This window comes from Saccostrea echinata, unplaced genomic scaffold, assembly GCF_033153115.1.
Source record: "Saccostrea echinata isolate AGI-Se365-2 ecotype Australia unplaced genomic scaffold, CSIRO_AGI_Sech_v1 ptg000054l, whole genome shotgun sequence".
Classification (NCBI taxonomy): domain Eukaryota; kingdom Metazoa; phylum Mollusca; class Bivalvia; order Ostreida; family Ostreidae; genus Saccostrea; species Saccostrea echinata.
In genome coordinates this window covers 64,001,428-64,016,903 of record NW_026889803.1, presented here as the reverse complement: position 1 = coordinate 64,016,903, position 15,476 = coordinate 64,001,428, and the positions used below count along the sequence as shown (strand labels likewise).

At 32.6% G+C, this 15,476-nt stretch overlaps 2 protein-coding genes across 2 annotated transcripts in view; one reads left to right on the top strand and one right to left on the bottom strand.

Moving 5' to 3' along the window:
* The first annotated feature begins 606 nt into the window (after positions 1-606).
* On the top strand, positions 607-9,085 carry LOC133206131 (uncharacterized). Its single transcript, XM_061342061.1, has 2 exons — positions 607-1,068; positions 8,295-9,085. The coding sequence occupies exons 1-2, from the start codon at positions 932-934 to the stop codon at positions 8,833-8,835; spliced, it is 678 nt and encodes a 225-aa protein (XP_061198045.1). The 5' UTR covers positions 607-931; the 3' UTR covers positions 8,836-9,085.
* A 1,621-nt stretch (positions 9,086-10,706) lies between these two features.
* The window catches only part of LOC133205088 (beta-hexosaminidase subunit beta-like), a 31,073-nt gene continuing 26,303 nt past the window's right edge, over positions 10,707-15,476 (bottom strand). The window contains exons 14-16 of the mRNA XM_061340828.1: positions 13,176-13,276; positions 12,029-12,058; positions 10,707-11,543 (exon numbers count right to left, since the gene is read on the bottom strand). Of these exons, the coding sequence (XP_061196812.1) occupies positions 12,040-12,058; positions 13,176-13,276 (120 nt within the window). The 3' untranslated portion in view covers positions 10,707-11,543; positions 12,029-12,039. The remainder of the gene's footprint in view (positions 11,544-12,028; positions 12,059-13,175; positions 13,277-15,476) is intronic.

Here is a 15,476-nt window from a genome sequence, read left to right as displayed (position 1 = left end):
TATATATATATATATATATATATATATATATATATATTCAATATTAACAGTATTGCATCCTATACCACTTGAAAATTCACTTTACCAATAGTTCTACATTAATAAAAAAAAAAGTTCAAATGGAAATTTTAAATAGAAATTAACATAAAACAAACACAAAGGCTGGACAGGAATTTTCTATGTTTTTTATTTTCTTTCCTCATTCAATATTTTGAAATACATAAAAAGAAACTGGAAAGTACAAGCGACAACAGTGACAGTATCTGTTTTGACTGAATCTATGCACATTTTAAAGATTTTTAATTTGTAGAGAATACAAAACTTGCAAAAAATAAAAAGTTTTATTCATAAACGTAAAATGGTAATGAATGGATCTAAAGGAATTAAATTTTTTTAATAATAGATGGAAATTTATGCCATATTTTACAATAAAATATAATAAATACGCCAAAGTGAAGTATTTTGGTAAGATAAAAATTAAGCAATTATTTGAAAAAGAAAAGCCTCTTAGAATAAGAGACAAGAGTGACAACTCTTTATTCGATAATTTCTTTCCGTTATATACAGGTAATCCATACGATATCAAAACAAAGATATATCTTACCAACGGAACCGATAACTAGGTATTCAGCCATGTATTGATGAATGTGTAACCTCCTTACAGGTCATAGGACCTGTCTTGTTTTGAACTGGAAAATGATTTTTAAATTGACATGGATTTTACTTCAAGGTATTGAACACATTTCTTGCTTCGCTGGAAGTTTAAATAAACACCACAGATTAATGTATAGGTAAAAGAAGTGCTATTCGTCACTTGTGCGCCGTTATTAATTGGAGTATTTAAATTACCAGTCTGAACGTCATGTTAAAGTCTACAGTTGATCAAAATACCTAGTGTGAAGAGTTGGTGAACGAAGATTTGAAAGAAGAAATGGATACAAATTTAACGGATGACGTAAAGGTACGTCTAGGAGCAGAGAACAAAGTTACCCTCACAGACGGAATAGGTATTCAACAGGTCAACGTCAGGGTCCCTAAGTGTGACCCTGACGAGCTTCTACCAGGATGGTAAGTATTTTATTTTGAAATACCTTATTATTATTCAGTCTTTTAAGGTATGTCTATTACAATGTTTTTGATCGATTATTCCCCAGTTCAGTGGATTATTGGAATGTTGTCATAGCACTGGGAAGCGACAGCGACCCGTTAATAGTTAGTATGAAATAAACTGATAAATGTTAGTATCACAGTCTATTCTATCTTAATTAAATAGAATAATCTCAACAATTCAGTGAAAATGTACATATGACCTGTATAAGAAAGATGTTTATGAAATAGATAAACATTTGCTATAAAAGAAAAGTTAAAACAAGAAGCATTATTTAAGATTATTTACGATTTTGAGATAGATATTACACAAAGTAATACGAAGAAACCTTTCTGTACCTAGTCCTTCTGTATATCCTTTATCTGACATTGACAACACATGTATTTTAATATGTCTTATTTTTCTATATATCCTCTTTAAGGACATTGGCAAGTCAGGGCTATCCGGAGAAAAAAGGTTTAATACATGGGTTTTTTCACTTGTAAAATAGTGATTGAGAGTGATCTCCCGTGTAGAATTCTCTAAGCGGTGAAAACCAGTAAAGCGTATGTTATAGAGGTAAACAAAAGCACGTGCACTTCCTTCAACGGGTAGAATCATCTATACAGCAAGATTGAAAAGTAGTAATGGCTTTGTTGTACATTGTATTCAGGGACAAAGAGCAAACAGGTCGTCATTTACCATAGTTATGCTCAGTATGCTGGGAAGGGCAAAGATGTGACATATGCTGAAAGGTAGGTCGACCATGCCGACTGAGAACAGTTCTTAGGTCGTGTGAAGGAATCAGCATTTAGTAATTACGAATAAAAGTTAAAAATAAATCCATGCCAATATTTTTATGACAACGTGTTTCAATCAATTCAGTCAATTACATGATAAAAACAATCAACCAGTCACTTGACCAATTTTAGCTGTTAAGGGACGCAACTCAAAAATGATGATCGGTGCCGGTGTATCCATGTCTTTTTTCTATATATACATTTTCAACCAAAATATCTAGAAGTCATAGGAAATGAAGTTACAATAATGTATATAATACAAAAACTGTATGAAATAAATGGGTTTTGAAGAAATATTATGGTAAAAAATTATGTAGGTCCCTTTTATCAACATTTTACATAGGAAATGCATTAAGAATTGTAAAAACACTAATTTGACAAAATCTAAAAAAGAATGCTGGATTGGTAGGTAAAACGATCCAGAATATAGCCTATTTAGTACATTTAAACCTACTCAAAAGTTCTTGAAAAATTCTATACAATAACCAGGAACCTTGCCAATGTCCTTAACTACCGACTCTTCAGTCATGACACCTACAGTCTGCCTCTTTAGTACACTATAAGCCCATTGTGTTCCTTTGTAGCACTTAATGACCCTATATAAAGATATACTAATGTGTATGTTTTTTAAGTGTCATGTCTTGACTTACTGTACATCCAGGTTTCCTAATTTTACGATTTTGTAATGTTTTTCTATGCAGGTTAAAACAAGTTATGATAAACTTTGAATAGATTTATTTTTGACATTGTTTTAAAAAGATTTATTCCTCTCCGAAATATAAAAAAAAAACCCATCTAGATTCTTATTGTGTAATATACAATATATCGATCGAGATTTGTATAGCCGTCTTCTTATAAAGTTATTCACTTGGTATAATTTATGAGGATACGTGTTGTTTTTTTGCATACATGTATATAATTTATTATTTTTTTTAAGTAATTACTGTAATTAAATATAATCATCGTCAAAATCCATATTATGAAACTCTCAGAGATAATTGAAATGATTGAAAATTTTAATTATTGCTCTTATGTACTATTTAACATATTTCATTGAAATAAGGGTATGTTATGTACATTCAGTGTATGGTGAATGTATTTGAGAATATTTTTAATCTCTACAGAACTTAAACAAGACAAACGACACTTCAAGTAATCCAAAGAAAACTAATGTGAATGCATTCATTTTTTGAAATATTAAAAAGCATTAAAAGATAATCAACATTGATTGATAAAGTTGAAGTATGTAAATGAATTGTAAAATTTGTGTGTTTGAGCTTAATTGAAGGGTTCAGAAATGCAGAAATGTCCTGTAATTTTCATTTTAAGATTAACAGCGTTAAATTTATTCAAACACTTAATATCATCCTCAAATCTATTTAGGAAAAAGAGGCTCATAGGCTTAGACAGCCACATGGGTATCATGATTGTCTTAAGCTTTGGCCACTTTGACCCCAACCGAAACTGCAAGTTTTGGGTCATGTGTCAAAACAATTTCATAGAGTCGTTAGGACTCTATAATTATTATTAATTCAAGCAACCTGTCTCCAAGAAGTTCAGAAAGATACTTAAAGTCACACTGTACTATTTATTTAAATATACATGTTCGACTAACTTAATACTTTCTTCGGATCTGAACCTTAACTCAGAGGACATGGATTTTAAGATTGCCTACTGATTGAAGAGGCCTTTCAAAGATGTTCTGTATTTCAATATATACTGAAACGCAACATCCTATTTTAGGGGGAAATATTACATATAAGATATAATTTTGTTTCTAAAAAGTAAGGACATCTTCAACTTTGCATAAATGACAGTCCTTGGACTGGAAGTCCAAGGGTAACTACACTGCGCTTGGCTAGAGAAAATTCGACCTCATCATCTGAATAACAGGCATTTAAAACTGGGAAAAAATATTTCTTTAGCTTAGATCTCGAGATTGATGAACCTATTGCACCGTAGAAATCAAGCTGCAACTGTTGTGCATTACAGTCTTGCACGCTGTAATTGAATGGTCGGGGTGGGGGATGTTTGAACAGTCACGTGTTACTTTCTAAAGTTAAAAGATAATCATTTAACATTTTTATCAAGTCTCTGATGTTTTCAAATCAAGTTTTATCTTAGTATATTAATTTTTGAAAACCATTAGATAAAAAATTCAATTATTTGTAGATTACTGCGTGTTGCGTTTCTTTTGCGTTTCAGTATATGACCAACTTATCGAGCATTAGGGCATGAACCGTAACCCAAGGATGATGAATTTTGGTAGAGAATTAAGACTTAGTTATCATCATGCAAATAGTTTGTTAGCTTTGATTTATGACCAACTAGATCCCATCCTAGTGTTTGAATCATTGACGCTGGGCCATGAATTCGCATTTTTGGTAAAAGGTTTATGGAAGGGAATTACCGCCAAAAGTCTATTTATCTTGCTTTTATTCTTATTCTGCCTACTTCTTTATTCTTTGTTATTATTGTAACTATATGTCACTTTATTGTTTTCATATTCGTCTTTATTACATTTCACTTGGAACTTTTTTCATTCTTCATTTTGTCCTTACTTCTATGTTGCTTTATTCTTGTAAATTCGTTCTTCTTTCTTTTAAATTGATACAGTTTCTTTAATAAATAATTATGATCATCTCTATTACAAATGTAAATTCAGTCACGCAAACCACGAAGCGCATTCAACGAAGACGAATACATTAATGCGGCATTATAACGCTAGGTGGCAGGGTGTTCGCTGCGAGTGTTGTTAAAATTAGGTACACAAACCCGGGCGGGGGTTATTCGAGATTTTTCAATTTTCTTTCTTAATACTTTATCAATCGAATCCAAATTTTCAAATGATGTATGTTATAGGTTCAGGCATGTACCCGGTGTCGTTCCCCCTGAAGTCTGGCTAGATGGTAAGACTTCTCCCAGAAGACTAGATATATAGTGAGACTTCTCCAGTGGAAGTCTCGCTATATAGCCAGTCTTCCGGGGGAAAGTCTCACTATATAATCAGTCTCCCCCCCCTTCATAGCGAAACTTCCCCCCTTTAATTTAGTTTCCGAATATTTTTTTTATTGTAAAACAATGTTTATATACTAACGTTTTCAGTGTTTGGATAAAATTTCTCCGTCCTATATGAATAAATAAATATATGAATAAATAATTAAAACATTTTTATAGTGATTTTTATAAAATTTAAAACATCTTAACCATGCAGGTAAACATAGGTAAACTGCACGTTTCTACAGGTAATGACCTCTTTACTGTTAAACTAATTATGTCTTTTTTTCTTTTGATAAGAATCGTCTCGGAACAATACAATAATCTGTTGTGCACGATAAATTTTTAATGCACACTTTTATATGATTCATTTGAAACTAAACATCTGTTTTTTTAGATATATAAGATCATAACCTAAATATGCAATATATACATCGTTGATGTAAATAAAATCCAAACAAAACATGGAAGGGGAAATCTCACTATGGTCGTTTAGGACGGAAGACTCACTATATAGTCATTGCCCCCCCCCCCCGCCGCCCCCCCCCCCCCGGAGGGGAAGTCTCACTATATAGCCAGACTTCCGGGGGGAAGACTCACTAATATGACACCGGTAGCGAGGGGGGGGGGGGGGGGGGCTGGTCACCAACATTTTTCTAGCCATAACTTTTTACTACTGAAAATGTTCAATGAAAGTCTGGTTTCCCCCTCCCACTTTTTGTTGCAGTTTTATCAAATAGGGGCCATGTACATAGTGATGTATGAGTAAACTTTGAAAGAATGAATTTGGAAGATGTTGGACCCCCTTCCCCCAAAAATAGAATTTTCGAGTTTGAAGAATTTTCCTCTCTTTTTTTTTTTTTTTTTTTTTTTTTGCTTGTCAAGAGTTTTAGGTAGGTTATTTTTTTTTTCTCTGGCAGCCCCTTTCAAAAACGATGCTACATCTCTAAGTTTTATCTGTATTCGCTGTAAAAATTGCCAATATTTATACATGTATACATGTGTACATGTATCTATATTTTGAAAATCTCAATATTTTAGATTATTTTTGGCGATATTTGATTTCCAATTTGCTAAAATAGGCAATATCAAGCCGACATTTTACGTATTTTTTGCCAAACGAGACATTGACAAAATATTTTTTTTTGAGTTATTCTGATGTCAAACACTGTGTGCTTACTAGAGATATTTATTTCTTTATTGAAAAGTGCTATTTCTATACAAAAAATTAATACATATTTTCATAAAAACCGGGGGAAGTTTCTATAGTATGCCCCGGTCTGGCCTGGTTCCGGCCACGCCTACCCATGACTTTCCGCACTACTTTGCAGAGCATCATGGGTTGGCCGAAAAGAAAAATAGCCCCGGTCCCCAGAATCACGCGACTGCGCATGAACAGTTACTATCCTGAAATAAAGAAATGTCAGTTCAGTGGAAGCTAGCTAATATAAAGGGGTCCTAAAAAAACCCACTCAATTTATAAGGGCATACTAGTAATTATCAAAATATTTAATATTTTTTATATCAGTAAAACTGAAATTCAATCATCCAACAAATAACGTGAATATAGAGTTATATTTTTCAGGTGACAGAAACTACACAATCATTTTGGAGTTTTCTTCATCATTGGTCCGGTTTTAATGACCCAGGTTTTCTTAAAATGTGTTATTTAAAGCAACAAAAGCACATTTGAAAGAAGAAATGCTTATAAATAGTTAAAATATTATGTTTAATATCAGAATAATTTGTAAATTTAATGTAAAATGTCAGCTTGATACTGCCTTCCCATTTTACCAACTTGGAAATCAAATATCTTCGAAGAAAATCTAAAATATCGAGCATTTCGGCGCAATTTTACCTCGTATATAAATAAACTTATAACTAACATAACTTGAAAATTTGGGCTCGATTGATAAAGTATTAAGACAGAAAATTGAAAAATCTCGAATAACCCCCGCCCGGGTTTGTGTACCTAATTTTAACAACACTCGCAGCGAACACCCTGCCACCTAGCGTTATAATGCCGCATTAAATTCACACTACTTGTATTTGTCTTCGTTGAATGCGCTTCATGGTTTGCGTGACTGAATTTACATTTGTAATAGAGATGATCATAATTATTTATTAAAGAAACTGTATCAATTTAAAAGAAAGAAGAACGAATTTACAAGAATAAAGCAACATAGAAGTAAGGACAAAATGAAGAATGAAAAAAGTTCCAAGTGAAATGTAATAAAGACGAATATGAAAACAATAAAGTGACATATAGTTACAATAATAACAAAGAATAAAGAAGTAAGCAGAATAAGAATAAAAGCAAGATAAATAGACTTTTGGCGGTAATTCCCTTCCATAAAGGTTAAGTACCAGTTTTACTTCTAGATGTACAAGAGTAAAGAAGTTTTTTCCAATAGATAGTTTTCGTATGACGTATTTTCCCTGCGAGTTACTTCCCTTGTCCACCATCTTGGAGGTCCAACTATCGAATTTTCCTCTTTGAGCAACCAATTTTAAACCTGTATGGCAGAAATATAAGGGCAAAAATCTAAAATTACGAATTAAAGGAAACTTGTTTAAAATTAATTTCATAAGAAAAATTGTGTTATCTTTACCCAATTGCCCAGTATGACAATTTTAAATTGGTTAAATAATGAAGGAATTAGGGCTTGTATACCTCCAATATGGCGACCAAAAGGGAAATAACTCTTGCTAAAATCGTGTCTATCGAAAACTATCTATATTATGTCCATTTTCACTATATGACCCCCCCCCCCCCCTTAGAGGTAGAAAATGTCCCTGGCGTCAAGAAAAGTATTTAATTTCGGTAGAAGGCATCATGCGCTTTTTAATCATCAATCAGTTATCTTCAGATGAAGAGAAAAAATTCTATGATTAAGTGAATGCCCATTCTTACTCTGCATTCAGTTTCCTAACTGTCTAGTTGAAGAAGAAACATTGTTAAAAATGTGACTATTTTGGGAGTTTATGCCTTGAAGGTAGGGTCTCATGGGTACAATAATTAGGATATTAACACTTTATGTCATCTTATCCCTAACATGCTTTGTATCAAATTTGAAGACAACTGGTAAAGTAGAATTCAAGATGCTGAAAAATACAGATTTGTAAACGGACGATGACAATTGACCACTCACAATCGGTCATCTGATGGGCTCAGGTGATCTATTTAAAACAATCTGTAAACTTGTGACCGGAAGAGGATACAGATAAATCTCGTATTTTCATAACAATGTAAACTTCTTCGAAATTAACGACAAATTTAAGTGCTTGTGAATTCTTGTGAATGATTATCTTAATCGAAGTCTAAAACATTAAGATTTCATAAAATCTAAAACAATGAAATAAAGATATAAAAATGTATCCATATATTGATTATATATTCTATTTTGTAGTTATGAAAAGGATGGTGCTGAAACCTTATCATCGAAATTTAATTTACATAGACAATACTCGCTTCCATTCCAAGAAACCTTTGCACAGAAACCCGAAGATTGTGATATTATATTGCCAAATATCTTTGAAGAGGAAGCACCAGAAAATTCATGTACTAAACCTAAGGTTTCTATTTCAAAGAAAGAAATTGTGATAGATCAGAATTCACCAACTCAAATAGACATCACGTGGTCTATAAAAAACACAAAGCTTGGTGTCAGTTACATGTATGAATTGGAGATTATGACAAACACTGAATGGTTACCTCTGACAGAGAAAAAAGCACCTGTTATACGGATTTATAAAACAGACTTCTCTGTTTCTCTGTGCAAACTCAAATGGGATTTACGTAAAGGGGACGCTGTATGGCATGTCAGAATACGATCACGTGACAGTCAAATGGCGTATGACTGGAGTGATTCTATAAAAATTCTTATATGTGGTATAAGAAATGAAGTCCATTTTGACCCGAACGACAAAGCAGGATCGATTTTATATTAATGTCGTTTAAACGATCTACATCTAAATAAAGACTAATTTAAGAAAGACTATTTTTGGAAAGCAAGATCGATTCAATTGTTCATTGAACTCTGCTGTGGCTAACCACAGTTGATTCCATCCATGTTAGCATTTACACTCATATGACATGTTTGCCACGAAGGTTTCCGTATTTTTAAACATTTATTGTATTTAAAAGAATTTTACAGTGCATCAATTATACTCGGCTATCTGGTGAACAAAACAAGTTTTCTAAAAGATAAAACAGCTTTTGTTTTCATTTAACTTAAGCTGTTTATAAGTGTACGGGAAAAATAATGCGTCTACTTTAAAACGAAAAAAAATCCCATCATAAGAGTTTCTTATTTTGTGTACTTTTTATGTTACTTTAAGTCAAAAAGGTTCAGTAGTAATGATTATCTGAGTTAGCTTCTACATCATTCCCTCAAAAAGGGAATAAATTTGAAATTAAAACTAATCAGACTCTCATAAGGACCTTTTTCCCCCTCAATAAAGCTTTTGAATTCAACATCTTTGCAGCATTTAACTTCTTAAAAATATACATGTGAATTGGTATCCTGTACATTTTAAAATCACGTTTATTATTTTTTTTAACATCTTAAGGCCTTAGAATATTTTTATTCCTACTGAAGGTTCCATTACTGTTGTTACAGATTCTAAAGAACAGCTGAAAGAATGATGCATAAGAACGTTACTGTGTGGTACAAAGGTCTCCATCTTTTTGACCACTTTTGTCTCAGTAAACTTGCTCTTAAATCATCGCATGCAAGACCCTTTGTTTGCATGTGAAATTCTGTAATTACTGAGAAATGACAAAATATCGTTAATGTTACCCGAATTATCCGTGTGTACGTATAGAATGTACAAAAACGTAGTTTTATATTTAGTTAGAAAACATTTTAGTGAAAAATATTTAAAATTAAAACAACAGCGTGGAGTTCTCCATTACTTTACACTGGAATAAATTTCGAGAGCCAAATGAGATTTTCCAGTAGAACAATACGATGCTCGTACCTCCCCATTCCTTAAAGGGGCATAAAAACATATTTGAAGTCTTTTTCCCCAAAATTTCTGGTTTAATACAGTATCATATCACTTACATGTGATTCATGTGTAGAAACATATTTTCTCTGAAAATTATCAAAAGTACGAATTTCAGATTCGAACTGAAATTTATTCCTAGTATTTTAGAAGAAAGGAAAATATGTGGTGTATTAATAAAAGATATTATAACAGTAATAAAGAAAAATTAGAAACTACTAGGAAAAGGAAAGCAAAACCAACACAACGATGTTATCATTCCGTGTTCAGTGATGTGTGCAGAGTTAGCAAATCGAACACATCCTGTAAAACATAAATAATAACAGAGCTCGTTCCAATGTTTACAAATACAGGTGGTTGATAAAAGGTCATGAAGAATGCCATTGTCACTGACAATTTAAATTTTCATGTTAGTTCAAATCATTTAATTGAAGTTATTTTTTTAATAAAAAAGAAATTTAAAATTGTAAACTGAAATTTAATTCAAGAGTTTTCATGCCCCTTTAATAGTCTACATGTATATGCCTCATCTTCGGGGGTTCAGCTCCATTATTTTTTTTAACGAATGGAGTGGCACTTAAACATAATCCTTCAGGACTTTTCAAACAGCAGTAAATGCAAATAAGCAAAATAAACTGTCTAAGGTACAGGAATTCACATATACATTTTAAAGGCACTTTATTTCAAGTTACTGATAAAAACTCATATGAATTCCACAAAAAGGAGAACAATTTTAAAAGATAGCAATATCTATTAATCAAAATATTAAAAAGCAATCAATTTCAATATTATTGATTTCATTTCATGCATTCAATAAAGTACAGTGCCATTTTATTATGAATTTCTATATCATTTTGAAGATGCTGAGATTCGAAAAAGAAAAAGAGAATAAGTGTCCTGATTTAATTCGAATTACTTTTCATTCCTCTGAGTTTTTCCATGTTATTTTCTTTATTTAAAGCTGCAGAATTTGGATTAATTTAAATTTTGCACTTTCCTGCTAATTTGGTTTTTTGCATGACCGATACACTTCATTGGTTGTTTGGTATAGTAAAAAGATGCTTATCAATCCAGGCATTGCATAATTTCTGTTTAAACAAAAATGCCCAAAATTTTTAACATCTGAAATTGATTGGACAAAAATAGTAAATATCAAAACAAATTTCATTGCTCTGTCAAGACTTGCGTTAACATGTATTTCAAAATAACGATTTTACACTCAAACTAGGATTCCAATGAGAATTTTATCCATAGAAGGTGTTTCTTCGGTAGTTCTGAAATTTTTTTGGCTTGAGGCCAAGATTTTCAACCGGTCGGTTTTCCTCGGGTAAGTTTGGTGTAGGGTGGAGCTTTATTGAAGCAGTTGTGAAGCCCCGAGGGAACCACGCTGGCTTGTGTAAACCTCTCAATATACACAGGATGTTACCTGTATTTCCTGTATGTTTTCCTCGGACATAGTAAAACAAATGCCCTTGTTTTTCTTGTGTTGGTCAACCGAAATGTTGATCGTCAATTTATGAATAATTTCTCCATCCGATGACATATTACTTTCTTAACAGGTGATACAGAACACAATATCAGATAATTTATTTTTACTTTTAATGCACTCATTGCGTTCGCCTGATACTGTCCGTCACTGTAAGAAATATCTGTAGAATAAAAAAAAATTCCATTTACTATTCATATTCAAGACAACGCCTTATAAAGACAATGGGGTTCATGAATTAACAAGAGACGCCCGAAATTCTTCCTTTCTGTCAGAGAAGAAACTGATCTCAAGCATTTTCTTCCTTTGGATAGGATCATGAAATATGTGGAGATAACGAACAGTATTCGAGCTCAAAAGTCCATTAAACATTACAAAATAGGTGCAGAGCAAACATGGACCTCTAAGACATCAGAGGTGGGATCAGGTGCCAAGGATTTTTATTCCTTGCGGTTAGATTGGTCTTAATGATAAAGTGTTCCTTGATGAGCTAAGACGGAAACCTTTCACTTAAGATGGTTAATCAAGTTGAAAGTAAACTCATAAAGTAGTCCTTAATATTTGAAATCAATATAAAAATGTAAAATTTATCTTCATATTAAAAGTAATTTGTATCGAAACATGTACATGTATATTATGTATACCTACATTCATCGAGACTATTTTCCTCTTCGTCCTCTAGATAAAAAAGTGAAAATAAATACAAATAAAGATTAGAATTTGAGTTCTAAATAAAGTTAGGAAAATTCACAACCCCTCTGTCAAATGATTGATGTACCACAATGCTCACCTCAATCATATTGCGCTCTCTCTCTCTCTCTCTCTCTCTCTCTCTCTCTGTGTGGCAAATCAGTATATAGTAATCCCCTTCAATCTAAACTAAGAGACCATATATATTAAGGATCAATGTGTCTACTGATATGACAAAAACAAATTCTTGTTGTTTTGTAGAACATCTACCGTATAATCTTGATGATATGTGTGTACAGATATGACAAAAACATATTTTTGTTGTTTTGTAGAACATCTATCGTATAATCTTGTTGTTTTGTAGAACATCTATCGTATAATTTTGTTGTTTTGTAGAACATCTATCGTATCATCTTGCTGTGTCTCCACCATAACACCTAGGAGTGATGAATTTGAAAAAAAAAACAAATCTACATTTGACTTTATTTTGAAATACAATGTAGATGCTTTATATCATAAATTACCTTATAAATATGCATAAACATTGCACCCATATTTCGACCCCATCTAGTCCAGTATATAGGTCAAGCACTGCACAAACTTAAATTTGCAAAGCATCTCTTTTTCCAGAAAAGAAATCTTTTGCTGGTAATTTCTCTTAAAAAAATCATTTAAGGATCGACTGAATCCCCCCTCCGCCCCATCTTATGTTGCAACGTGGCCAAACACCCCCCACCCCCCACAGGTTGTGTGATAAGAACACAATTGAATCTGAGCTACATAAGGCAACTTCTGTTACTTCTTCGGATCTAGGGATCTGAAGAGAGATTTTTAAAAGTCACCAGAATAGTTTTCTTAGATGTGTTTCTACATTATCGTCTCTTGAAAATAAGACATGGTACTGTATGTAAAGAAGCTTCAATTCCCATTCGCACCTCGTATTTAGCTTTGTTGCACAGTGGTTTCAGAGAAGTTAAAAATTTGGAAAGTTTTATCTATCCATACATACAGACACATGCCGGATAACTTTGATCAGAAAATGCTCAAAAGAGCCTCTTTTTCAGGTGAACTAAAAACTTTTTGAGATATATTTGAAAAAAGATACCTTAATAGACCCACAATTTTATAAAGGAACGTTCTTTTGGAGACATAAACACAGGCTAAAATCCCAAGGATGGATATAACGAAGGATATACCTGGTAAATGCTAAAATAAAAAAGAAATAGAAAACATTTTATTACAATTTCAGCAGTGAAACACTGTTATCATTTATTGAATGAAAGATATTCTGTCAAAGTGTAAAAGGGTATCAAAACGATATTCTGTCACTGTGTGACAGAATACCAGAAGTGCGACAAAACTCTCGATTTTCCTTCCCTTCATGAAGAATTTTGTAAAAAAAAATAAATTAATACTCCCTGACCTTTAATAAGATAGAGTAAATAAACCATCCTGACAGAAGCTAAATATGCCAGAGTTTCTCCAAAGAAATATGGAGATAACCGACAGTATTCAAGCTCAAGGTCCATTTAAAAAGTACAAATCGGGAGCAGAACAAATACGGACCTCAAAGTACGTAAAAGGTGGGATCTGGTGCCATGGAGGAGTGAGCATCCCTAGCCGACCATTCAGAGCCATCGTGCTACTTGTGATGATCGGGGAAAACGGAAAAAAGTCCGTAGACAATTCAGGTGTAAATACATGTTATGGCCTAACAATTAGTATGAAAAATGTCAGTCATAATTTGACTTAATGATAAGTTGTTTTTACTGACAAGGTCATTGTATCGACCATAAAACTTCCGAAATGATGACTTCAAAAGATTCTGTTGACATCCTTGTTTCATCAACTTGTTTGTCAATAACTTGTCTCATTTTAGTAATTGTTCATACGTAGAGCATACTCTTATGTATCGAACCAACTGAGAGACATAAGCTTCAAATGCAGGTGACAAACGTATATTGCTGCATAAGTAAGGGAAGTTGACAATAGAAAATTTGAAGTCATCACGTTTGTCATAAAGCTTCGCTGTTAGGTTACCATATAAGTCCTTTTATAGTAAAATATCCAAATATTAAACAGATGTGTCAGACTCTGTGTTATCTTTTATTTCAAGCTCACTGGAATATATCGAGTCGACACATAAATGGAATAACTATTTTTGATTATTAATACCCCATCGATATATCTAAATGTCGAGTTGAAGGCCACAGCAAGTGTTTTCTTCTTCTCATGTAGAAGTTTTTGAATAAATTCTGCATCACATGAATCCAAAAAATAGGTCTGCTAATAAGGGGGCGCAATTGGTACCCATGGAAATTCCAACAGATGTTGGAAGAGCTTACCTCCAAAAAATACCGTGTACATAGATATTTTCAATCAGGAAGTCAAGCATTATTTTAAAATATCAACTTCAAAGTACTTGTGTGTACAACCAGAATGTTTTTTTAACAAAGTAATTTTGCAAATAACCATTGACAAGGTAAGTACGTTTTCCCATTTTTATTTAAAAAAGCAGCTGTCTATGATGTTAAAAAGCCTGTACTTTCATTTATCGTGGGGGAATGGTTGTATAAAGTGTTGAAAAGTCGTACATTTTGCTGTTATTGATTTTGTTAAAATTTTGTGATTTCAAATTTTCTAAAATTCCACTGGAGTTTTTAAGTATCCACATCTGATTTACACCACTTCTCGAATATACTGTTGTGCAGTACTCCTGAAGTTTCTCCTTCACTGCTCTAAATATTTTAGCGAGAAGTTAAGAAAGAGGTTTGGTAGAACATTTACTGGAACCCGCTATATAACTTTGTTTGTAAGGACTTTTATGGAGTTTTGGAATCCAGTATAGGCATCCAAGGTAATCCAAATTTATTTTGATTGTTAGGAATATAAAAAAAAATTAAAACTGACATATGGTTTTGAAGAATTTCCTCCTTAGAAAGGGAGGTTTGGGTAAAAGTTGGATTGCCACTTGCAGAATTAAATCCTAGTTCCTCTAAAATACAATTCAAATAATGAGCCTTACAAACAAAGACAATGTTGTTACCTGCTTTGTCAGCAGGTCGTGTAATCTATCCATTCTTGTTGCACTTCGAATTGCCGAAGACAGAAGAATAGATGGTTTTCATATTACCCCCCAATCGCTTAATATTTAACCAACATCCATCTGATATATTTGATCCATTCTGACAAAGTGTCAAGGTCTTCTTTTTCATATTTGGCCCAATGTCTGGCATAATCTTCTACTGAATTCATAATATTTATGAAATGACGCCAGTTGAAAGTTCGGGATTCCCTATTTTTTGCCCTTTTAAAATAAGTGATTAAAAGTCCTTATTGTAAACTATATTAACGTCACCAGTAATATCGTATCCAGAAGGACTATAGTTGTAAAGTGAAGAAGAAC